Source organism: Sorex fumeus, unplaced genomic scaffold, assembly GCF_029834395.1.
Source record: "Sorex fumeus unplaced genomic scaffold, SorFum_2.1 ptg000039l, whole genome shotgun sequence".
Taxonomy (NCBI): Eukaryota; Metazoa; Chordata; class Mammalia; order Eulipotyphla; family Soricidae; genus Sorex; species Sorex fumeus.
In genome coordinates this window covers 3,559,327-3,583,869 of record NW_026606096.1, presented here as the reverse complement: position 1 = coordinate 3,583,869, position 24,543 = coordinate 3,559,327, and the positions used below count along the sequence as shown (strand labels likewise).

At 46.5% G+C, this 24,543-nt stretch overlaps 1 protein-coding gene across 1 annotated transcript in view; it reads right to left on the bottom strand.

The window, feature by feature from the left end:
• Positions 1–377: 377 nt before the first annotated feature.
• The window catches only part of DSTYK (dual serine/threonine and tyrosine protein kinase), a 60,859-nt gene continuing 36,693 nt past the window's right edge, over positions 378–24,543 (bottom strand). Inside the window, exons 3-13 of the mRNA XM_056119169.1 lie at positions 18,883–19,549; positions 15,149–15,381; positions 14,545–14,628; positions 12,329–12,505; positions 11,497–11,626; positions 10,970–11,126; positions 10,237–10,369; positions 7,954–8,067; positions 5,172–5,286; positions 1,660–1,794; positions 378–1,276 (exon numbers count right to left, since the gene is read on the bottom strand). Coding sequence (XP_055975144.1) covers positions 1,089–1,276; positions 1,660–1,794; positions 5,172–5,286; positions 7,954–8,067; positions 10,237–10,369; positions 10,970–11,126; positions 11,497–11,626; positions 12,329–12,505; positions 14,545–14,628; positions 15,149–15,381; positions 18,883–19,549 — 2,133 coding nt within the window. The 3' untranslated portion in view covers positions 378–1,088. The remainder of the gene's footprint in view (positions 1,277–1,659; positions 1,795–5,171; positions 5,287–7,953; positions 8,068–10,236; positions 10,370–10,969; positions 11,127–11,496; positions 11,627–12,328; positions 12,506–14,544; positions 14,629–15,148; positions 15,382–18,882; positions 19,550–24,543) is intronic.

The window sequence follows — 24,543 nt, the reverse complement described above, 5'->3', positions numbered from 1 at the left end:
GCAGGCACACAGAGCTAAAGAGATCACCCGTCTGCTTCTCCCCTCCCGCTGACCTACTGACCCTAGTAAAAATAAGGTAAAAAGATAGGTCAATTGCAGTAGAAACCTTGGTTTAAAAAAGCTCACTTAGCAAACATAAAAAAAAAAAAAGTCAGTATGTTATATTCAAACACAATGAGAAGAGTCTCTACATTTCTGAGTTTAGGAAACAAGTCGGCCTCTCGTTAGTGGGTTCATCTGGAGGCCCACAGCATCATTCTCGGTTCCCAGAATGACTTTGCAGTGGGTCCATTTTAGTCATTCACCCTTAAGTACCATGTTAACTGGCGCATCCCCATTTTGAGAACACCCTCCCATATTAAAAAAAAAAAAAAAGGCCCCAAGGTATAAGACAGTCTCTGAGATCAGCAGTAACTCCAACCCCAATAGCAACACAGGCATGCTTCCGTTTTCCTTCCTTTGTGGCATCCTGGGAGTGGACCTGAAGCCCTGCCCGCGTTCCTGGGAACACCCCGACACAGTGGCTCTGGCTCACTCCCCGGGGGGCCTCCGGCTGCTGCTAGCTCACAGGTAGCCTGAGTCAGGTACCCACGTATTATTTTTTGTTTCTATTTTCTAACAACCTCAGAACTATTTTTGTTCCTATGTTCTAACAATCTCAGAACTAAGCTCAAATTTTCTAAGGATTCTGATGGCTGGGCAGAGCCAACCGTTCTTGGTTAGAGTCAAAAGTCATGAAAAATGGTCGCTTTCACCACTATCCCCACTGCAGTGTCCCCGGTGCCCTGGGAGCACACCGGGACCAGACCACGGGAGCAGAGGCCTCGCTCAGCTAAGGCCAGAACACTGCATTATCAGCTTTAATATGTCCTAGACAGCCGTCTGCTAAAGGGGCAGCCTGGGTGTCAGTGCGGCGCGGGGCATGTTCCCTCAGCCACCCGCAGCATCTCTGCCTGGGAGGGGGTCTGGGTGCCCAGCAAGCATCACTCCCCACGGGAGCACTTTAGAATGAGTAAATGTCAAATTCTCCCGTGGCCAAAAGGTGAGGGGAAGAGAGAAGTAAGAGTGAAAGGAAAAGGTCTTTGCTTTCAAGTCGAATCCTCAAGTCTTCTGTTAGGCCGCTCAGATTGGGACTTGCACAGGCGGTCCATGATGCCTTGGAGCATGGGCTGGACAATGCCCAGGAGAGGTCTCTGAGAGGGGTCCCCATCCCAGCAGGCTTCCATCAACTGCCAGCATTCCTCATCAAACACGGGGAGGCGCTCAGGGCGGGCCCCTGCAGAGGACAACAGGGAGATTAGACCCAGAGCTGGGAGGTGAGAACCAATGGAACAAGGGGCACGATCAGTTCACAGACTGATGGATGACGCAGTCGGAGCCCAGGAGGTTAAAGGAAGCAAACGAGCTGCGGCGGTAGCAGCAAACGCATATGTAGGTCAGGACCTGACGCAACATGATGGAATATACCAAACACGCTGGCATGCTGAAGGAACTTGGGAGAAGGGGGGAAGCAAAGTCTGTCTCAAACATCTCTTCCGGATTCCACCACTGTGGGATGAATGTGGTTCCCTGGCACACTGGCAGGAGAGGGGAGGCAAGGCACTGGCTGCGCAGCGCCCGTCTCCCAAGGGCCCGGGGTAAAGGAAGGATGTGGCCTACCTCTCCGCACGTTGTTCCAGAGATGGTCTTTGCTGGCACACCTCTCAAATGCCTCGGGGAGCTTGACAGAGCCTGAGCAGATATACCAGAACAGAATGCCGAAAGCATAGACATCCACGGAGTTATCGTACTTCCCTAGAGCAAGAAGGGATGACAAACAGCCAGTGACCGGGAGGGAATTCAGCACCCCACTCGGGCGGCTCGGCAGAGGCAACATTTTCCCTAAAGTTCTCGACATCTGTCATTTTACCTAACAACCTGGCAGGCCAGATGCATCTAGGACACCCATGTTGAGAGCTCCCCCCCCCCCCCCCCCCCCCCGTCCCCCATGACACTAGGAGGGCCAATTCCCAGAACAAAGAAAACCAAGGCTATAATCAGAAAGGGGAAGAGATATGGGGCCTCTACATTTTAATGGAACAATAGGAAGTTAATGTGGAAAGAAAGGGAAATAAAGATGGGTGGAACCAGAACCCAAACATAAAGACTTTTCTGAGCTCTATATCCAGCAGTGCTTGGAGGGAGGGGGGGGGGGGCGGGGGGGGCGGGTGTCACGCCCAAGTCATTCAGGTGACCGTGAAGTATGGAAAATCTAACCCAAGGGTCACATTCACCACGCTGATGCCAGTGCTGCAAATCTGTGTCAATTGCACAGTCAAGTGTGAGCCACTTGGGTGTAGGCACTGTGGCCAATGTGTTAAGCCACTTCCCCAAACCCTACAGATTTTTCTGTTGTTTTGTTTTGGGAACACTTCAGCAGTGCTTGGGGCTTACTCTTGGTTCTGTGATCAGGGATTCCTCCTGGAATTGCTCCGCAGACCATACAGGGTGCCAGATACTAAACCTCAGACTGACTGCATGCAAGGCAAGTGCCTTCCCCACTGTACTATCTCTCCAGCCCCAGCACTAAATATTTTTAATTTTGAGAGAAGAGGGGCTAGAGAGATAGGGTAGCAGATAGGGCACCAGCTTTGCATGTGACCAACCTGGGTCCAATCCCCAGGACCACAAACAGTCCCCTATCTGCAGGGAGTGATCCTGGAGCGCAGAGCCAGACGCGAGAGGAAGTTCTGAGCAAGGAGTATGGCAAAAATAAAACCCTAGAAAGTTAGAAGAGCCTGGACTCAGTGGGCAGCAGGAAGTGAGTCCTGTTTCAGAGCAGGAGGCGACTGGCGAGTATTTCAGACAGATGCTTCTGACAGCAGCAGGGTCAAAGAAATTTAAACATGAAGCAGCCAAAATAAAATTACGGCTAGGGGAATATAAATCTAGTATCACATCACCAGGCCTACCTTTGGGCCCTCGAAGCACTGCCTGGGTTCTACACACACACATACACAATTGTAGCACTGTAGCATTGTCCTCCCATTGTTCATTGATTTGCTCAAGTGGGCCCAGCAGCATCGCCATTGTGAGACTTGTTACTGTGTTTGGCATATCGACTACATCATGGGTAGCTTGTCAGGCTTTGCCGTGCAGGCAAGATACTCTCGGTAGCTTGTTGGGCTCTCCAAGAGGGGCGGAGGAATCAAACCCGGGTAGGCCGGGTCAGCCGAGTGCAAGATAAACGTCTTACTGCTGTGCTATCGCTCCAGCGAGTAATAAAAATTTTTTTTGAAATAAATCTAAAGAAAGGACTGGACTGACAGCCTACTTGACTTCGTAACTGGGTTCTACACACACACACACACACACACACACAGAGGTAATAAAAAGATTTTTAAAAATAAATCTCAAGAAAGGGCTGCCAGCCTACCTGACTCCGTAAGGGCTCTCCAGCTCACGCCCACTCCTCGTGGGTCTCACTCGGTGATGGAGAGTGGGAAGACAAGAGACACGGCATCTGCTGCCAATCTTACCTCTCACCGATACCAAGCACGCCCGTGATTACCAGGCCATTCTCTACGGCAAGCGTAGAGCCATTCCTGATCCACCGGGTCCAAAATCTCAGAGCCAGTTTTAAACCATTCTTTTCTGTTCAAGATCCACTGCAGATATTAACAAAACCTTGCCCACTTTCTTCTAAACCGACTGAAAAGTTGTCATTTTTTTGCTGCGCTGTTTGTGGCCCTGCCCACCTAATCCTGGGGCGTGCCTTCTTCCCACTCACATCTCCTCTACCTACTGCTGCTTCTGTGAACGTTGCCTCTCCTCCCTCACCTGCTCGCTTCTGTCACATCCAGCCTTAAACCTAAGGGTGAATTTCAGGCCCACCGTCTTTTAACTCCAACTCTGTCTGCTGCTCCCCAAATGACAGTCTCTTTGCTGTCTTGTCTATTTGTATTCTGTGACTTCCTTCATATTCCCCCTTCCTCAATCTGCATAATTTTCTTTTCTTCATGAAACATGATTGGAGCCTAAAGACCCAGACCCAACCCCCATTTTATTTACTTCCTAGCACAACGTTTTGGGGTAGATGTATTCATAGTCTGCCCTTGTCTTAAAGTTGTACATGATATAGACAAAGAACTATACCCAAATCACCACAGGATTGTGAGAATTAAGTGGTACAAAATATATGGGGGGAAAAAGCAGCCACACTGCCAGGTCTCCAGTAGGGTCTAATGGCTGGAGCCCGGGGATTAAGGTGAGGGCCTTGTCAGATCCTGCACGGCAGGGCCCTCCAAAACTGCCTCCCTGAGCACCGAACCACCAGCCTGACTCACCAAGAGCCTCAATGCACACCGAGGCTTTCTACATATTCTATACTTAAGGCAAGTGACGTGGCTCAGTGGTACAGTGAGGTTTCTTTTTGCTTTTCTTAATCAAGTATATTTTCTGGCATATGTGAAGCCCTGTGTCCAGTATCAGTACAAGAATATACTTAGCATGTTCCCTTCAAACCTACCTTTTAAAAAAAGTATTATTACTGTCATGCTTCGGTTTGGGGGCCACACCCAGTGGTGCTCAGGGCTTATTTCTATCTCTATGCTCAGAGATTATTCCTGGTGGCACAGAGAGAACCATATGCAGTGTCGGGATCAAAGCTGGGATTGGCAGCATGCAAGGCAAGTGCCTTATCCGCTGTATTATCTCTCCTGCCTTCAATACCTACCAATTTTCAGATGTGATTTAATACTTACTTGAAATTGTTCCTCTACCACAAAACAAAACATTTCAATCTTCATATATCCCTTTTCTAACACCAACATTGTATTATATAGCTCTTAATGACGTGCTGTCTTATACTGCTTCTTATTTATCTGTCAATGGTAAGGTCTTTAATGATAGGGGACAACACCTATTATATAGAAAGTATTCGGTCAACACTTTGAGATTAAATATGAGTGGTTGATTGTGGCCATTATGGTTCCTGTAGCCTAGAGACATGCTAGTGAGTCCCCTTGTATTCTTCCTTTCCCCTCTACCTTTTCTCTTTCCCCCGAATTTGTTTTCAGTGTCCTCTGCTCTGGTTTCTTCTTTGCCTGGGCAAGATGCGCCAGTACTGAAGGATAATATTCAGCCCCCGGGGTCCTACTCGAGGTGGTACACATCCCTGCTTGCCAGCTCACCTGTGAAAAGTTCCGGGGCCATATGGATTGGTGTCCCCACAATGCTGCCAGACATCATGGCCTCTGGCTTGCAGAATCCCAAGTCAGTGATCTTGGCACGGTTCTGCTTGTCCAGCTGCCAGCAAAGCAGGGGGAGAGTCAGCCTGGATCTGGGAATGCACAGGGTCCAGCTGCAGACCCAGGCTCAAAGCACACACTTCATCCAGCCCACCTTCAGCCTCCTGGTCTCCACACTCATCCCCTTCACTGTCTTCTACCCCAGATGGTTCTTTTTCATCTTTGTACGGCCAGCACTTAGCACTGGGCCTGGCACCATCAGAAACTTAACAAATCTTGAAAGAAAAAGTGGACAATAAGAAAAATATTTCATTCCTGACTATTCTCTGACCCCTAGACTAGGAAGAAAGTCCTACGGAAGGCTGGTCAGCTCCGGAGTCTTCTGTTGGTTTTGTTGTTCACTTTGTTTTCAAGTCACACCCAGTGATGTTCAGAGGCTACACCCCACTCAGTGCTGGGGAGGAAGGAGTTGGGATCACTGCTGGCCATGTGGGGGAAACGTGGTATCAGGGGGTCAAACCCGGGCTTCCCACAAGCAAAGCTGCAGCCCAGCCTCTGAGCTATTTCCCAGTCTGAGTTTATTTTCCTCTCCTTTACTATAAGGCAGGAAGAATTCACCTACATTTCATTTATTTATCTACTGAAAACAGCACCAGGCTTTTTTCACTTGGGGCGCCTTAGAGGGGGGTGGGCGAGAGTCCTCCCCACCCCAAGGGACCCAGCCCCGGCAGCCGACCTCCACTACCAAACTGCCGCCACGCTCCAGGCCAGTTTCTACCCATTTTTCATAATTACCACACCTTGTCTCATGGAGTTCAGACAGTAGGCAACAAATCAGAGAAAAATATATATATGCCTCTTGGAGAGCCCGGCAAGCTACTGAGAGTATCGTGCCTGCACGGGCAGAGCCTGGCAAGCTCCCCGTGGCGTATTCAATATGCCAAAACCAGTAACTGTAACAGGTCTCATTCCCCTGACCCTGAAAGAGCCTCCAATTGTTGGAAAGACAAGTAAGGAGAGGCTGCTAAAATCTCAGTGCTGAGACGAATAGAGACTGGCGCCCGCTAGAGTAAATCGACGAACAACGAGATGACAGTGATGCAGTGATCTACTGATAAGCCTCTCAATGGTCACCTTTTGGGAAGCGTTGCTGTTTCCAGAAGCTGTTTCCATATTTATATATTTCGTGTTGCCAGAGAGACTTCCAGATAACCCAAAATTAATTTCTTATTCATATGTACAATATTCATTATAACTGTGGTTCATGAACTGGTAGGTTCGTGACTGCTTTAATTGTGAAGGTACATTTTCTCCTCTCAGCCCCATCCTGCAAATCTGATGATACTCTCTACACAATAACAAGACCCCAAATTCTTAAAAGGATCATTACAGCAAAAGCAAAACAAAGGCTAAAATCTATAGTAGATCAAGAGGTTAAAGAAACGTGGAAACAAAGTGAACTTTGTTGAACGGACTATGCGTTAATCCAGGCCATCATGTCTGCCCGGGGGGGGGGGGGGAAAGGGTGTTGCCCCATTCGCCCTCTCCTCTCTGTAAAGAAGATGGCGGCCACATGGGTGCCTTGTGGAGAGCAGGTGCGAGCCGGGGGTGTGGGGGTGACTAAAACCTCATGGGAAGGGGGGCGTTCCAGTCCGTCCTTCACGCCCTACCGAGGCCACCAGTTGCCCCCCACGAGTGGCTCTCCAGCATGGCCACGACTCCAGAGCACAGAAACCAATCTCTTAATTATCTGACTCTCAGTAGAAATACTTCCAGGGTTAATTAGCAAAATAGCGGAAATCCAAAACCAACATTTAATTCTTGAACCCAGCTGTAGAAAGCCAATCACTTCACAATGCTCTCTCAGCATGTCTGATTTGGGGGGAGTGGGTAAACTCTAAATAATAGTGGTGCATCTTTTATTGCAACAATGAATCTAATCAAAGCAGATAGAGTGTCAGCTAGAATTCATCTGCCTCGCAGGCATTGGGAGGGGTGGGGGTGGGGTTTTATTGGGGTTCTTCGTGGTAAAAAATAAGTAATGGTAAAGGGAAAGGTGTTTGATATTTGCATGACTGAGACCTAAACCTGAAAGCTTTGTAACTTTTCCCACAGTGATTCAATAAATAAATTATAAAAATTTTTTTAAAAAAAGTGCATTTTGTGGTTCTTAGATTAGAACCTGAACCAAACAAAGCAAACATGGGATAAAGGGGCATATTTATTTGGCCCCTGTTAACTGTAATGCTATACAGTGCATTTACTACAGTACTTCGTCAAGGTTAAATTTCTTGAGTCTAATATTGGCATCTTCCTGGTGTAAAGTAAGTCCTTTTCCTTAGGAGGTACAAACTGAAGCAAGTGGAATGAAGTATTTTCATATAAAGGAAGCCAATAATAAGTCTCTATATTTGGGGAATACAGACATGTACCCTGCTATGAGGAGACACTATGAGTCCGTTGAAGAGTATATGGATATTCACTGAACCACTCAACTTTGCTCTAAATTGAAATCCCGCCCCCGCTGCTCCCCTGCCCCAACATTATTAGGAGGAAAAATTTATAAGCAACCGTAAGTTAAGTCTCTGTCCATTGGCTCTGCTGTAATTCTACCTCCCCTCCCCTCCAGGCTCTCTGTGAGACCAAACCTGCATCGCACACACTCTCCCAGGGTTACTCCACCACACAAGCAGGGTGTTATCTTGGTGAAACAGCTCTTACTTACCAGCACATTTTTGAGTTTGATATCACGGTGGACAAGCCCTTGGCTGTGCAGGAAACGGATTCCTTCCACCACATCTAGTGCTATCTGCAAACGTTTCTCCAGGGTCAGTCCAGCCTTGGGAGACAAAAGAGCTTCACTGGCACCAGCAAGACAATCCGTCAAGCTAACTTGCCAGAACCAAGGAAGAGTTTCCTCCGTGGGACTGAAAAACCAATGGCACTGGGGTATGCACGGATAGAAAACTGATGACTAAAGGAGAAGCAGAGGCAGAAGGAGCAGCTCTAACGCCAACTACACCCCTTGGAGGCTGCCTGCAGGCCAGCCAGCAGCCCCAGGGAGAAGGAGAGGTACAAACACACCTCTGACCACTGACCACTGACCACCTGAACAGTGTCAGCACCCTCTAGGCACCAGGGTGGTGTTTCCAGGTGCCAAGGCAGTTGCACTTCCACTGCTATGTAGGTCTTTCACAGCACCGGGACGGGCTTTATGGATTCAAACGCCAAAGTTCTGGGGCTGGAGACACAGTACAACGGCTAAGGTGCTTGCTTGCACAAGACCAACCTGGCACCACGTACGGTCCCCCAAGCCTGTGAAGAGTGGTTCCTGCCCTGAGCACAGAGCCCTGAGCATAAGCAGAGTGTGGTCCAAGAGCCAAAAACAAACACAAGAGGAAAAAAGTTTAACTACCAAAGTGTCTCAGCTTCTACCAGAGCCTCCAATTCAGAGTTTCCTGAGTTCTGGAGGTCACATCACTCATCCCAAAGTGCTAACATGTTATTCTGGATGGCTAGTGAAAATCCATCTGACAGAGCTGAGCTTCAATCTTTGCAGTCAAGAGGGAAAGCCACTTGGAAAGTCATTTTCTTCAGCATATTGGTTTCTTATGGCTCCTGCAAGCATTTCCAGGTTTTGACTGCCTGACTCCTGAAAGTTCCCATAGTAAGTGGTGGCAGGGAGCGAGCTCTGGGCCTTCCACATGTGCTCCAAGCCCTATGAGCTGCCGCCTCAACACTGTGGAAATTAAAAATTACTTGGGGTTGGGGAGGTCAAGAGATCTGGGTCACATCTGGCAATGCCCAGGGGCTACTCCTGGCTCTATGTCAGGGGTCCCTCCTGGCAATGTTTTGGGGACCACGTGCTGTCAGGGATCGAACCAAGTGGCAAGTGCCATAACCCCTCTACTATCTATTTCTTCAGCCCTCCTATATAATTTTTTTTTCACATTCTGGGTATTATAGAGATATAATTTGTTCCAGACCTTTCTTTGTAGAAAATCTCCTCCACTCCCCAAATAAACTAGTTGCTCTTACAGGAGCAGTTTCTTTGTAAGCCTTCAAATGTATGGATGTTATGCTTACTCCTTCGCCCTGATAAAATCCTTTTCTTTCCAACTGCCCACCCACATGTTACCCATCAAAGAATACTTATCAGACTCCAGTGCCAAATCCTACTACTGACTGATGACAATTCTCTAAGATCTCCTGGATTTTACACATTTTATTTGTTTTTAGGTTTTGGTCCACACTCAGCAATGCTCAGAGCTTACTCCTGGCGCTAAACTCCCGGATCACTCCTGACAGGGCTTGGGGGACCACACAGGTGCCAAGGATCAAAGCTGAGTCAGCCGCCTACAGAAGTACCCTGTCTACTGTACTGTCTCCAATGCCCAATTACATTTTAAATATTCTTTATGATGTTTAACACATGGCCTTACATAAATTAGTCCCTAAGTGGGGCTGGAACAATAGTACAGTAGGTAGCGTGTTTGCCTTGCATGTAGCTGCCAGGGTTCAATCCCTGGCATCCCACATGGTACCTGGAGCCCACCAGGAATTATTCCTGAGCACAGAGTCAGGAGTAAACCCTGAACACTCCCAGTATGGCCTCCAAACAAAACAACAACAACAACAACAAAATCAAGTTAGTCACTAATACATATCTGTTGGCTAAAGAAAACAAAACAAAAAACCCTGGCCATTAGCAGAAAAACTCTAAGAGAGCAATAACGCAGAATTACATAAAAAAAAAAAGTGTTCTGCTCTTTTCTGAGTAGTTCAGACTTTAATCACAGGAAATTAGAGAATTAGAGTGTCTTCTATATAAACCAGGACAAAAACATTAGCTTGAGAACATTTTTTGTATGCAGGAAATAAGGGCCACAAAGCCTGACTGTCCCACCAACGTCTTACGAAAACAAATAGTTCTGGATACCCACGGGAGGGTGAGAGACCTGGAGGCCGCCGGGCCCAGCCCCCATTGGCCCCCGCTCCACGGTCTCACCTTCAACCCCGTGTACAGGTCGCGGTGCAGCCGCTCCATGATGAGCAGCACGGCGATGCTGGAGCCCCCGCCGTAGCTGTAGTCAATGACGGAGCCGTGCAGGTCCACCAATCGCTCATGCTTCGGCAGAGACCTGTGCGAGGAGCAGGGCTGAGGGCTGAGGCACACCACCGGGTGGGAAGGGCTGACCTCCAGCCCCTGCTCAGCCAGGAGGCCGGGCAGGAGCCACAGAGGGAAGCCCTCTAATGGGACAACTGGGGAGTCTGAAACTGGAGCCGTAAGGACTAAAGATGAAACGCAAACGGAAGGAACAGTCTGAGAAATGAGGAGGGGGGGAAAGGACACGCAGACAGCAGAGGCCTGGCCAGAGTACGTTTCTGGGTCAGACAGAATACTAATCTACAACATCTGAAAACAGACTGGCAAAGGCCAGGCATACTGTAGGTGTGGGTACAAAAATCTATACCAGGGGTCTCGGGCTGGAGTGATAGCACAACGGGTAAGACGTTTGCCTTGCATGCAGCCAACCTGAGTTCGATTCCCAACATCCCATATGTTCCCCTGGGCACCGCCAGGGGTAATTCCTGAGTGTATGAGCCAGGAGTAACCCCTGTGCATCTCCACGTGTGACCCAAAAAAGAAAAAAAAAAAAGAAAGAAAGAAAATCTATACCAGCGGTCTGGCCTTGGCTCTGAATTTCTTCCCACACAGAGACGAACAGGCCAGAACCTACCTCATGTAGTGGAACTCCAAAGCCAGGTCATTCCAGTGCTTCTCATCTGGAGGAACAACTGACTTCAGGGCACAGGGGAAGTGACCCCCCCAGTTGTCACACAGGTACACCACACCATACTGACCCCGACCCAGTTCCTGTCCCAGTTTAGGTTTACCTGAAAGACACAGAGTCTGGGGTAAGGCGAACAGAAACGTGCTGGGCAACATTCCTGAGATCCTGAGATTCCCAGAGACAGGAGCTAGCTACCACCACAGCAGGGAAGTGCAGGCTGCTCGAAGCCTAACCCAGCAGAAAGCCACCTAACTGGTTTGGCTCAGGCAAACACCGGTCATGTTCTACCCACTATGTTAAGTCTCAAAACCAAACAGACTTCAGGAGTTCAAAACCACACCAGGGACTTATGCAGCAACACAAGAAAACAACTTTAGAAACTGGAATTCTCCAAGGCCGGAAAGAAGATAGCAGAGGTACCCAGAACCCTTTTCCAATTGATACAGAAAACAAATAAACACACAAGGACTCACGATGCAGCAAGACATCCTGCAAAGAGCGGCTTTCTAGAGACAAGCGGGCCAGGCGGGGGGCATGATCTTTTCGAACTTTCAGCCACAAATCTTCAGTTTTCTCCAGGCGGCCTGAGTGGCCAGCTTCCAACTGGGAGAGAAAGAAAGAGGAAAAAGAGACCCGGTCCCTTGGGTTGGTTTCTTCAGCTGTTATACAGGGGGAATAACACTGATGGCATATTATCCCATGATATCCATCCAAAGGTGCATTTATCATTTATCTCAGAGAGTGGCATATGGTGGGCGCTTAATAAGCAGTGACACAGTCTCCACAGACACTGACATGCACGCGCACCTCTCGGAGATAAACGGGTATCACTGGGGAGCGAGTACACTGGAAAGGCATCCCTTTCTGTTACTCATTCTTAAAGCATTGCATAAACTCAAATATAAAAGTTCTAGGGTAAATCTCCTGCCTCGCATATGGTTGACCTGGGTCAATCCTTGTCACCCCATATGCTCCCCCGCCCCCCCCCAAGAGATTCCTGAACACAGAGCCAGGAGTAAGCCCTGAGCCCAAATTGCACCCTGCTATCTCCACCACGCCCCCCCACACACAAAAATTCTGTTTATTTCACTTCTTGCTCTGTGAAATATGGAGAAATTAACTGAGTTTTCTCCATTTTCTCCAGAGTTAGAATATCCACATGCGAAGTTTATTAATAAAATTTCTTGTAATTAATATAATTAGCCAGACTCCAAAGAAAATATGCTAATGATTTATTTAAGAATGCATATGGAGATAATCCAACTCTTCTCCCACAGACGGAGCTGCTCTTTCCTACATACCTACCTGCCTCAAGGAGGCTGCAAAGGCCTCATGAGAACTGTTGAGGCGAGTCCGGAATTGGCTGCAAATGCTTTTGGCCAGCTTGGAGGCACTGAGGCTCTCGATGGCTTCCTGGGCCACCTTCCTCTTCCACTCTCTGGTGACGGCAGGTGGGCTCACCCATGTAATGCGCTGAATGATCTGCAGGATGGAGACAGTAAGGAACGGAGACCCAGTGTCCTCCTCTCTCAGAGCTGCCCTCTCAGGAGGAGCAGGCCCTGAAGATCAAAGCCACCAGAGGGCCGGAGAACAGTGCGGCGACTTTAGAGAGGCTGGCCGACAAATGGACAGTCACAAATTCAAATCCTGGCACTCTAACACACAGTGACCCTGCGCCTGGGAGCTCTACTGTCTGCAATCTCCACTACTGCAAGGGTCCACACTAACAAAAAGGGTGCAGCCCTCCATGAGCCCCACAACCATTAACTTGTGCTCCTCAACTAAGAGTATGACCCCAGCAAGCACCACTAGTCAAGGGTGTTAGTGAGCAGCAATGCTGAGTGTGCAAGCACCCAAGCTGATGTGCAAGTCCTGGCAAGCGCATCTGGGAATGTGGGAGCACCAGTCAGGCATGTGGGAGTCTCTGGCCACCACACCACCACCAGCAACAGCACTGCAAGGGAGAGAAAGGAAATAGAAATCCTCCCCCACTCCCCGCCCCCCAGTCCCCTTTCTCTGTTTGGGCTACACCCAGCAGTGCTCAGAACTTACTTTTAGTTCCATGTTCAGGGTCAGGAATCACTCCTGAAGGGGCCCAGGGGACTATATAGGGTACCGAAGATCAAGCCCAAGTAGGCAGTGTGCAAGGCAAGTGCCTGAACTATTGAACTATCTCTCCAGGATCAATAAAAACTTTTTTTTAAATGGTGAAAAGTCACCTGAAGGACTCCTCTCCATTTCCATCATCCCAGGGTTTATCCCAATGCAAACACTCAAATACCAACAGAACTAGGCTATGCACTCAAAAACCCTCAAAACATCTTATTCAGAGACAGAATGCCTGGCAAATTCTCAAGTCAGTAATTAACCCCACATAAAAGCTAGATACATTTCTTTTTTTCTTTTTTCTTTTTGGGTCACACCTGGTGATGCACAGGGGTTACTCCTGGCTCGTGCACTCAGGAATTACTCCGGGCCGTGCTCGGGGACCACATGAGATGCTGGGGATAGAAGCCGGGTCGGGCCGAGTACGAGGCAAATGCCCTACCTGCTGTGCTATCACTCCAGTCCCAAAGCCAGATACATTTCTTAAAAAAAAAAAAAAAATCACACTCATGGACTGAAGGAGTCAGCACAGTGGGTAAGGTGCTTGCATTGCACATCTGATCTCACTTCAACCCACAACACATGAGCCCTGCCCTACCAGGGTCGTGATCCCTGAGTGCAGAGCTGGAGTAAGCCTGAGCACTGCCAGGTGTGACGCAAAATTTAAGAAACCAAAACTCAAGCAAACAATAACTTCAATGGCATATGGCAACAAATTCTGACTTTTCTTTTTTGGGTCACACCTGGCGGTGCTCAGGGGTTACTCCTGGCTTTGCACTCAGGAATTACTCCTGGCGGTGCTCAGGAGACCATATGGGATGCTGGGATTCGAACCCAGGTCGGCCGCATGCAAGGCAAACGTCCTACCCACTGTGCTATCACTCTAGCCCCCAGATTCTGATTTTGATAAAGTATTTAAGCTGGGAATAAGAAATAAGAATAAGCTAATGGAGTCGGGTGGCTTCGTGAAATAATTTAACTGCACCACTTTTAAGAGTTAAAGGGAGAAAGAAGCAGGACATGGGTTAAGGTGCTTGCCTTGGATGTGGTTAACCCTGGTTAGATCCACAGCACCACACAGTTCCCCAAGCACTACCAGGAGTGAACCCCCAAGCACAGAGCCAGGAGTAGCTCTCGAGCACTCTGAGGTGTGCCCTGCCCCCCACCAAGAAAGAGAGAGAAAGAGAGAGAGAGAGAGAGAGAGAGAGAGAGAGAGAGAGCGCTAAAGTGGGCAATGTTAACACTTATTTTGTAACAGGCAAAAAGTCACAATTCTTCCTGGCAGGCAAATTAGAACAAACGGTCCACACACTTACAGAAGATCCTAGATAGCAGTTCTCTAGCAGCATGTCTGAGAATTACTAAAACCAGCCAGAGGTTAAACACTTTTTCTCTAAACAATCTCTACTGCTTACCTGTTTGATTTGCTCCCACAGCATCCTAGTAACTGAGGACCCTGAGTGAAATGTGACTTCAACATGATAGGCGGCATTTAAAATCTGAAAGAGAAAACAGTATGTCCTGAGAGGATTTTTAGACACTGGAATAAAATGATACGCATTTTAAGAACACAGACCAGTCACATGGTTTTTAAATGTATTCCCCCAATCCACACAGTGTCCACAGAGGCCGGTATCACCTAGGACCCGCCTTCTTCATCTTTCCCTTCTTGCTCATCAACCTAACCGATTTTACAATTCATAAGCAGCTCCTACAGGCAGAGAGGGGAAAACAAAATCCAAACTGGATTGGCCTAAAACAGAAAGGGAAATTCTGAACTAAACTGGTCAGACTCCTCTCTGTATATTTGGGACATCTTTCCCTTCTTACTTATCAACTTACCTGTGATTTTCCAGTTCACGAGCAGCTTCCAATAGGCAGTTAAAGAAAAGCAAAGAAACATTCAACCTGGACTGGCCTAAAGTTGAAAGGGAAATTCTGAGCTAAACTGGTCAGGCTTGTGTGTGGATTCTGTTTCCTTTATCAACCTGCACAATGGGCTAACCACTCTTTGAGTACCTGTTTGAGATAATTACTGGTGATGTGAACTGAGACATCCTGAGACTTCTCAAGGCTCTGCAGACACCTCTCCAGTGTTCCAACAAAGCTCTCGCGGAGGTAATCCACTGAGCTAATCAGTTTGTTGGCTACTGCCTGATTAAGCCGGGAGATGATGAGTTCCTGGATCTGGCGGATGCAGCATTTAATCTCCCTGGTGCCCACTGGTTCTCCGTTCTCAGGGATAATGACATCTATGGAGGCAGAGAAATCAGAGAGGGAAAAAATCAGAGAGGGAAGGAGAGGGGGGCACTATAAATATCACCCAAATCAGAGGAGGATGCAATTGACAATGGCTATGAAACACACGACTTCTTAACTTTGACCCTTAGCATAAGGGCCATGGAACCCTCATTACTTCAGGCCAACTGAGAATCCAAAGAAAGGGCAGCTGTGTCTAGATGTACCTCTTACGTCACATTTACAGGAGAACAACAACACTGATGACAGTAAACTATCTGACAGGCACCTACAGTAATTCCTCTTATATAACTGAACGTAACCCCCATAATAACTTGGTCAGTTGTGCTATAAGACTCATTTATTATGGATTAGGAACAGTCTCAAAAAGAGGTCAAAGTGTGCATTTAGAGGGGGATGGAACAGGAGCAGGTAGGAAGCTAGCATTCAAACCCAAAACTCAGGGGTTGGAGCAACAGTACAGCAGGTAGGATGCTAGCCTTACATGCAGCTAGCCGGGGTTCGATCCCCAGCATTCCATGTGGTCCTTCAAAGAGCTGTAAGAAATGATTCCTGAGTACACAGCCATGAGTAACACCTGAGCTTCACCAGGTGTGGCCCCAAAATCAAATAAACAAATCAAAATAAATAAATAAGCCCAAAACTCAGGGATTTCAAAGTCTCTGATCTTTTAATAGTCACACTAACCAGCACATTGCTGACAAAAATATTCTACCCTAGAGAATTCTACACAAGAATTCTACTCTGGAGCAAGAATGTGGCTCAGTGGTAAGTCCATCTGTCAGTCCATCTGTCCTTCCTTCCTAACTTCCTTCCTTCCATCCTTCCTTTTTGGCTTTTGGCTTTGGTTTTTGGACCACACCCAGCTCAGGGGCCACTCCCTGCAGTACTACAGTGACCATGTGGCTCTGGGGATCAACTTCATAGTCGTCCCCCATAGAAAGCTTGTGCTGAAGCCCACTGACCTCACTCTCTGGCCTGAGAGTGCCTTTGCAAAAGGAGAACTTTCTGCAGATCATTTGTTCTAAGGTCTCTCTCCCCTGACTTGCAAAACGGATTTCCTAATCCTGAAAGGAAGTGGCATGGCAGAAACAACCACTGAGTTCTACTTTCTATTTTATTTGCAAGTGTGACATAGCTATACACCATGATTCACAAGCACAAATTCTCCAAAGGTGTAGCGCACACTAGACTGTGGGGTTTGTTCCAAGAGATATGATTAAGAATATTTTCCTTCAATTCTGAAATTTTTAGATAAACTCAACTGTTACCAGCAAACAAAATAAAAGACATCTTCATGAAAAAAAAAAAAAAACCTGGCCAATTGGAAGAGGCCTTGAAGGATAGGTAGGATTTGGAAACAAACAGACAAAAGATACTTCAAATTCATGGCAGGAGATCAGGGAAATGGTTCCAAGGACCGGGGCCCAGGCTCTGCAAGAGGGAGCCCCACGGTCAATCAGTAGCATGCGGTCCCCCAAGCACTTCTCGAGTCACCCCCACCGCACCCCCACCCCGCCAGCCAAGCAACACATGGGAGCAGACCCTGAGACGGCCAGGGGTAGTCCTGCCCCCTGCCTCTCCCAACAAACAGATTCAGGGCTGGGCATGAGCAAAACAACAAATAACAGGAGCACAGAGACCAGTAACTTCTGAGACCCACGAGACGAGCAAAGTCAGAAAGGTACATAAAGAAATGCAGGCTCGACTGAGAACTGCTACACAGAAGAGGGAGTATCAAAGCAAAGGCAGGAGGTCGGAGCAAGAGTAGAGTGGGTAAGGCTCTCCCGCCTTGCATGTGGTGTACCCAGGTTCAAACCCCAGGTTGGTTCTCTGAGCTCACCACAAGTGATCCCTGAGCACAGCAAGTGTGACCCAAAAACCAAAGAGAAAGAAAGGGGAAAAAGAAAAAAAAAAACAGAGGAAGAGAATATAACTCCTCAGAACTTGGCAACTGATTGCATTTGGGGAACAAAGAAAACAAAAGATTAGAAGATCAGGGTGAGTGGGTAGGGCATTTGCTCTGCATGCAAATGGTGGACCTGGGTTCAATCCCCAGCACCCAATATGGTCCCCCGGGCACTGCCAGAAGTGAACCCTGAGTGCAGAGGGAGGAGGAAGCCCTGAGCACTGCCGGTAAATCTCATTCATGATGAGATTTTTAGAGTGGTTTACCAGGTAAAAAAAGTGGCAATAGCAACTGCAACAAATTAAGAAGCAAGAATATGGGTGAGGAATCTGCCTCTACTCAGGGGCCACACCTAGCAGTGTCAGGCAAGATCAAAGTCAGACCTCCCTCTGAGCCTTGTTGCCATGAGCAAATTTCTTCAACTCTCTAAATTTTAAGTTTCCCTGACCTAGAAAATGTCAAAAAGCAGAATTCACCTAATAAGCCTATTTTGGAGAACAAAAAACAAATAATGGAAATCTGAATAACAAATCTAAAAACCTTATTTTGTTGTTGTTTTTTTTTTTTGGTAGTTGGGGGGAAGAATACCCAAGAATGCTCAGGAGTTACCCCTAGCTCTGTGCTCAAGCATTACTCCTGGTGGTACTCAGGAGACAATATGGGGTGCCGGGGAGCAATTCTGGATCATTCGCATACAAGGCAAGTGGCTACCTGCTTTACTATCCCCAGCTCCTAAAATAGTCTTTCGTGATCTTGTGCATTTATATTTTTAGCGTAGCTCAGTGAGATGCTTTGCATGCATGAGCCCCTGGAGTCAATCAATCCCTAAACCAACAATAACAACAACACCAAAAAGGGAGTGATAGGGGTGGGGGTAATTTTTTCCAGATGGTTTGGATGTACAACGATGATAGAAAACCTAATGGGTAACTTGAAAACCACGGCGCTTTAATTAACAGGTAGAAGAGCTATACGATTCATACAGGGTTGTTTATATAACAAGCAGTATTCAAAGTCAACGAGAGCCAACTCTCAGGCACCAAAGACCTGACTACTCACTTCGTTCTGATTTGTGTAAGAGCCATTTGTAAAGAACAGGACCGACAGAAAGGCTCAAACCACTATTTGGGGAAAATCTCCTGAGCTGAGTTTTAGAAGCAGCCTAAAAAGAAAATGAGACCATGGCACAAAAATAAGAGTAAATTAAAGAAGCTGGGAAAAGGCCAGGATTATATCCTGATTTTTAACATTTTTCCAGCAACTCTCCATTAGAGTTAAGGAGAGAGAGGCATAAAATAAAGACTGAAGAGCACTATTTGGATGCCTTTAATGAAAGTGGAGTTAATGGTCCTGGGAAGGAATGACAGTAGAATCTTCCAGAAGGTCTAAATGGCCTTCCATGAAGGTCTTCCAAGAGAGGTCACCTTAGCTAAATGACTTACGGTAGATTTCTGTTGATGAGAATGGGGTAGTTGAGATTATCCTGAGGTTCCCTCGGATTTAGGATTAATGAACCCCCATTCTAGAAAAAGACTGCAAGGATGCTCCCTATCTATGGCACCCCAATAAGCCTTCTAGAACCTACCTTTAAATTCCATGTTGGCAGCATCATCGAGAAGTTCCTCCTTCATAGTGTTAAGTGTCTCAACGATCATATCCTTCATTTCCTCCTGCTTTCGATTGGCAATGTTCATCAAGGACTCAAACAACTCATTCTCCTTTTTCCTAGTGTATTCCAGACGTTTGGGAGTGATTTGCAGGTCCCGCTGCATGTCAAAGGCCTGGTTAATAAAAATATCCAGGCAGTGGCAGTGCACCAGGTTCAGAGCCTTGGCTGCATCCACCAGGCGCATCTGCAGCACCTGGTGAGAAAACGTACTCAAGTGCCTCAGCTTCTCGCTCTGTTCCACCAACATGCTCTGAGCCCTGCTGTCTTGGCTGGGAGACCCCCAGTTGCAGTGACTACTGCTCAGGTAGCCCAGGTCAGTCAGCTGGTGATGAAGCGGGGATCTCTCGTTCTCCATTCTTCTGGGGGAGTCAATGACCTCTGAGCCCAGGTTCGGCACTTTGAAAAAGAATATGGGAAAAGAGAAATACTTTCGGATTTCCTGAAGCTCTTGTTCATCTCTCTCAGAGAGTTCATCTTTGTGGAGAGCATAGGTTATCACAGGCAAGAATTCATTCACCAAATCACCCAAAACATCCACTGTGGGTCGAAGGCCTTTGCACGGTGCTACTACAATGTCCACTTCCTGCAAGGGAAATGGGGTCACATCAACACTTCAGAATCAATCCCTGCCCCCCGCAAATTCCCACAGTGACACCAAAATCCAGACCCATAATGGGCAACTAAGCCTTGATTCAGTCCAATTGTTAGTTCACCTTCTTTCTCAGTAACCAAACCTCCTTGGCACAGCCTATGCAGGAAGACACTCACCTACAGAGTGAAAAAGTAACAAGAAAGAATGGCCATCCCTTTAGCCACTTCAGCTAAAGCACTGTAGCACGGTCCTCCCTTTGTTCATCGATTTGCTCAAGCGGGCACCAGTAATGTTTCCATTGTGAGACTTGTTGTTACTGTTTTTGGCATACCGAATACGCCACTGGGAGCTTGCCAGGCTCTGCCATGCAGGCAGGATACTTTCGGTAGCTTGCCAAGTTCTCCGAGAGGGACACTTCAGCTGAAAGGAGTATTAATCCCTGCCTTCCTTTGCTATTTGAAGGTGGCGACTGATTCCCTCCAGTAAGGAAATTAGATAATGGAAAAAAGAACTATTTGGAAAACAGCAAAGTAGGAGTGAGTCTGCAAGAATATGTCTCACCCCGCTCCCTTCTTCCTGACCTGCTAAATCCCAAGCATCCTTTCTATGTCATATCATACACTCCTCAAGTTTTACATATTACACAATCCAACACTAATCCTTTTCTTAGTGTTCAACCCAGTCATAGTTTATTTAAAATTATGAATTTAAAATCTTCCCATTAGCCTTAAACACTTTGGGAGTGGAGACCAAGCTGCTCTTGTTCAGTTTTATGACTCCAGTGCCTGGCACACAGAAAGTCCTCAATACTGCTAAGCAATTAAGCTCCAAACTCTTATGACAGGTCAGTCCAAAATTATTACTGTCTTAACTCTGAGTTTGCATTTATCACAAAGTCTTAGCCCACTAGGTCTCAGTCCCTGGATCTAGCAAATACTAAGATTTACCTACACACACAGTACTCCGCCTCTCCCTTAAGTGGAAGGCAATGCCCTTTCCAGAGAGGGATGGCCAATCAGGAGGCCAGGTCTCCGGAAATGCTCTTTGGAGGGGTTGGCGTCTACCTGGAAGTATAGACTTTGGTCGGGCCTCCCTTCCTGGAGCACAGCAATGAGAGCTATATCAGAAGTGGTCATTCAGCATGCCTGCAGTGCCCTACAGGGGGAAGGAGAACTAAGGGCCATGATGATAGAGACATGGGGGCCTGGGTCCCCGATGACCATGGACAGCAGCCATCTCTCCACTGCCTTTTTCTGTGAAGGAGTGTGCCATGAGTGCATTATGTTTTCAAGCAATCCTCTGTATTTCTGTTTCTTTTTTATTGATTGGGGCTGGAGCGATAGGGCGTTTGCCTTGCACACGGCCAGCCCCACTGACCCAGGTTCGATTCCTCCGCCCCTCTCGGAGAGCCCGGCAAGCTACCAAGAGTATCTCGCCCACATGGCAAAGCCTGGCAAGCTATCCGTGAGGTATTCGATATGCCAAACACAGTAACAACAAGTCTTACAATGGAGATGTTACTGGGCCCACTCAAGCAAATCGATGAACAACGGACAGTGCTTTTATTGATTGAGATTCTGTGGCTTACAATACTATTAACAATGGTCTCAGCCACTGCGTTTTTGTTAGTGTTATATATGACTGAACCCAATCCTTGTATAACAAGTTTCTAAAGTTTCACAAAAACATTTGTGTGTAAAAAGAGAAATAGAAAGAAAAAGATGTCTGAAGCAAACATGCACAGGTCTGCTTCCCAGGCTAAAGTTTCCACTTTTCTCCTCAAGGATCTCCAAGTACAAAAGAATGTTGGTTTCCACCCTGTTGCTGGTCCTCTTTATCTCTGAAACTGTCTACTTTGCCTGGCATTTTAGGTTTTTGCTTTTCAGTTTGAAGGTCACACCCAATTGGGCTCAGGGCTTACTCCTGGCTCTGTGCTCAGGGATCACTCCTGGTAGGACTCAGGGGACCATACTGGATGCCGACAACAGAATCCAGTCAGTCATGTGCAAGGCAGACACACTACCTGCACCCTTTCTCTCTAGCTTTAGACAACAAAGTTTTAGACGATAAAAGTTGGGGACTTCTGCGGAGGAATCGATAGCACAGCGGTAGGGCGTTTGCCTTGCATGCAGCCAACATGGCCGACCCGAGTTCGATTCCTCCGCCCATAATAAAAGTTGGGGACTTCTGCCTATGATCAGTATCACTGGCACACCAACCCCCAATGCCTCAGGGATCTGAAAAAGTAAATCAATCCTCAGAATGCTACAATATTTTAGAGTTATGAAAGAGCTAAACACAAATGTACTCTTTAGTGTCCTTAAAAATTATCAAATGTTTAAATAATGTTAAATAATGAGAACTTGTGTTTACCAACTTGCACAATCGTAACAAACCTATACCAAAACTTGAGACCAACATGGGGCATCAGATATAAACAGGGAGATGGAGGAAGAGCCTGAAAAAGAATGCTTCAATACAACAGAGCTGTGCAAGTTACCCAAAGAAGACTTCAACGCTGCACTCCTAATGATGCTGACTGAGATGAAGACACAATGCAAGAGAAGTCCAACAAAGTACATATGAAAGAAAGTCTGAGTAGAACCCCAAAATATCCAATCATAGAGCTACAGAATAGAGCCACATAAGTTGAGGGCCAGGGACAGAGTTCAGTAGTAGAGCATTCCTTACCTGTGTGAGGCCTGGCACTGAAAACAAAACAAAATGAAAACCCCACCCAAAACAAACAAAACAGTAGCTGAGCTAAAACATACAACAGAGGGATCAACAGTTCAAAAGTAGAATGGAAGAAGATGAAAATCAAATCATTGAGCTCAAAACAGTGAAAACCACACAAAAGGACCAGCAAGATTTTAAAACACTTAAGATAGTAGAGTCATATGATACAGGGGCTAGGGAGACAGCTCAAAGGGCTGGAGCAGAGATTTTACATATGGGAGCCCCGGGTTCTATTTCCTCAGGTATGGTCCCCCGAGTACTGCTGGGTGTAGCCAACCTCTCTTCAAGACAAGCCACAAGGAACAGCATCAAAAGGAACATTTGCAACAAATGTACAGTAAGTAAGGCACTTGCCTTGCATGTGGCCTCGATCCCCAGTACCCCATACGGTCCCCTAAGCACCATCAGGTTTGGTTTCTGAGTGCAGAGGAAGGAGTAAACCCCGAGCACAGCCAAGTGTGGCCCAAAAACAAACAACAACAACACCAAAAAATAACATTTGCATCAAGTGGAGGGAGAATCTGGAATAGATCTGGAGATCTGGAGAACAGAAAGGGGTAGAAATGTTTGAAGGAATATTGAAAACTTCACCAAAATGAGAAGGGCATCAGACACCCAGATCAGACACCAAAAAAGTTCCAAACAAAATAAACCCAAACAGAAACTCATCAAAACACATTGTAACTAAAATGACAAAAATAAAAATAAATTCTACATGTAGCAAGAGAATAGCAAGGAATCATTTTATAAGGGAATTTTGTAAGATTATCCACAGATTATTTCAACAGAAATTCTAGAGCTAGCCAGAATTAAGGGGCATGATAGACACCAAGCAGTGAATGGAAAAGCCTCCAGTCAAGAATCCTCTACCTGGTGAAGTTGTCGATCATATCTGAGGGAGAATAAAGAGCTTTTCTGAGAAACAATTTAAAAGGATTAATCCTCACTAAACTGGCTCGCCAAGAAATACTTCGAAAACTATTTACAGGGCCAGAAAAATACTTCAGTGGGTTGGAGTATATGCTTTGTTTTGGTGTGAAGCCCAGTACTTCCAGAAGAGACTCCTGAGCACCAAGCTGGAAGTAGCCTGAGAACTGCTGGGTGTGAGAAGGATGGAGGAAGGGAGGGATGGAGGGAAAGAGAAATAGAGAGAGGGAGAGAGAGGAGAGAGCGAGAGTGAGCGAGAGAGCGATAGAGAGGGAGAGAGAACAAGAGAGCAAGAGCGAGCGAGAGAGCTAGAGAGACCTATTTGCAATGGTAATATACCTAAAAAAAATGAAATGCTTTGTGTTTTGTCTTTTATAAAGAGAATACTATGGAAAACCTATTTTTAATAGACGGATTCTTACCTTTTCCCTATTCTGTAAGTTTAGAGAGCTTTAAGTTTCAGATCATGTATTTGTCTGTGGTAAGATTCATACTTTTTAAATTAGATCCTCTTTCTGTTGAAATTAAATAAACTCACATGTACTATTAGAATAGTTCCCATTCTATCACTGAATGGAGGTATAAGAGACATTTGAATTTTTTTTTTAGTTAATTCGACTTTTGGCTTAATTCTGAGCTGGTCTATAATGATTTTCATTTGAGAATGGGTCACGTTGCCCTATTTCTTCTGTTGAATAATTTTGGATTGCATAACAGAATATAGTCTATTCTGAGTCTCTGGTTTCTATCTTATTCCTCTGGAGGAGGGGAACCTTGAGTTTCAATGGTGATATTTTAAACTATTTTCCCTTTAAGATGTTTTTAATTGTAATTTGAGACTACTTCCTTTTATCTGATATGCCATACTATATTTAAAATTCTAATAATACTCTTTTTATATCTTTGTCTTGGAGCCAAAGAGATAGTACAGTGGGTAAAGCACTTGACTTGCACATAGCTGACCCAGTTTCAACCCCCAGCATCCCATATGGTCTCAAGTCCTCCAAGAATGATTTCTGAGCATCTCTGGTTGTGGTCCAATCCTTGCCCCCCACACCTCCGCCCCCCACCCCCGCAAAATCTTTATTTTATGGGATCTATAATGCTATTTTTTTTCTGAATCTTAACATTGGTTACTTTTGTACTTTTTAAATTTGTAAGTGTTCACATGGGGACCGCTGATTTTAACCATCTTAGTAAAAACAGGCTGCTGGGCTGGGAGAGAGCTCAAAGAGCTGGAGTGCGACCCTGGTGGTCCCACACAGTCCCGAGAGTACCACCAGGTGAGACCCTGCACCCTCAAAAAAAACGGGAGAGAG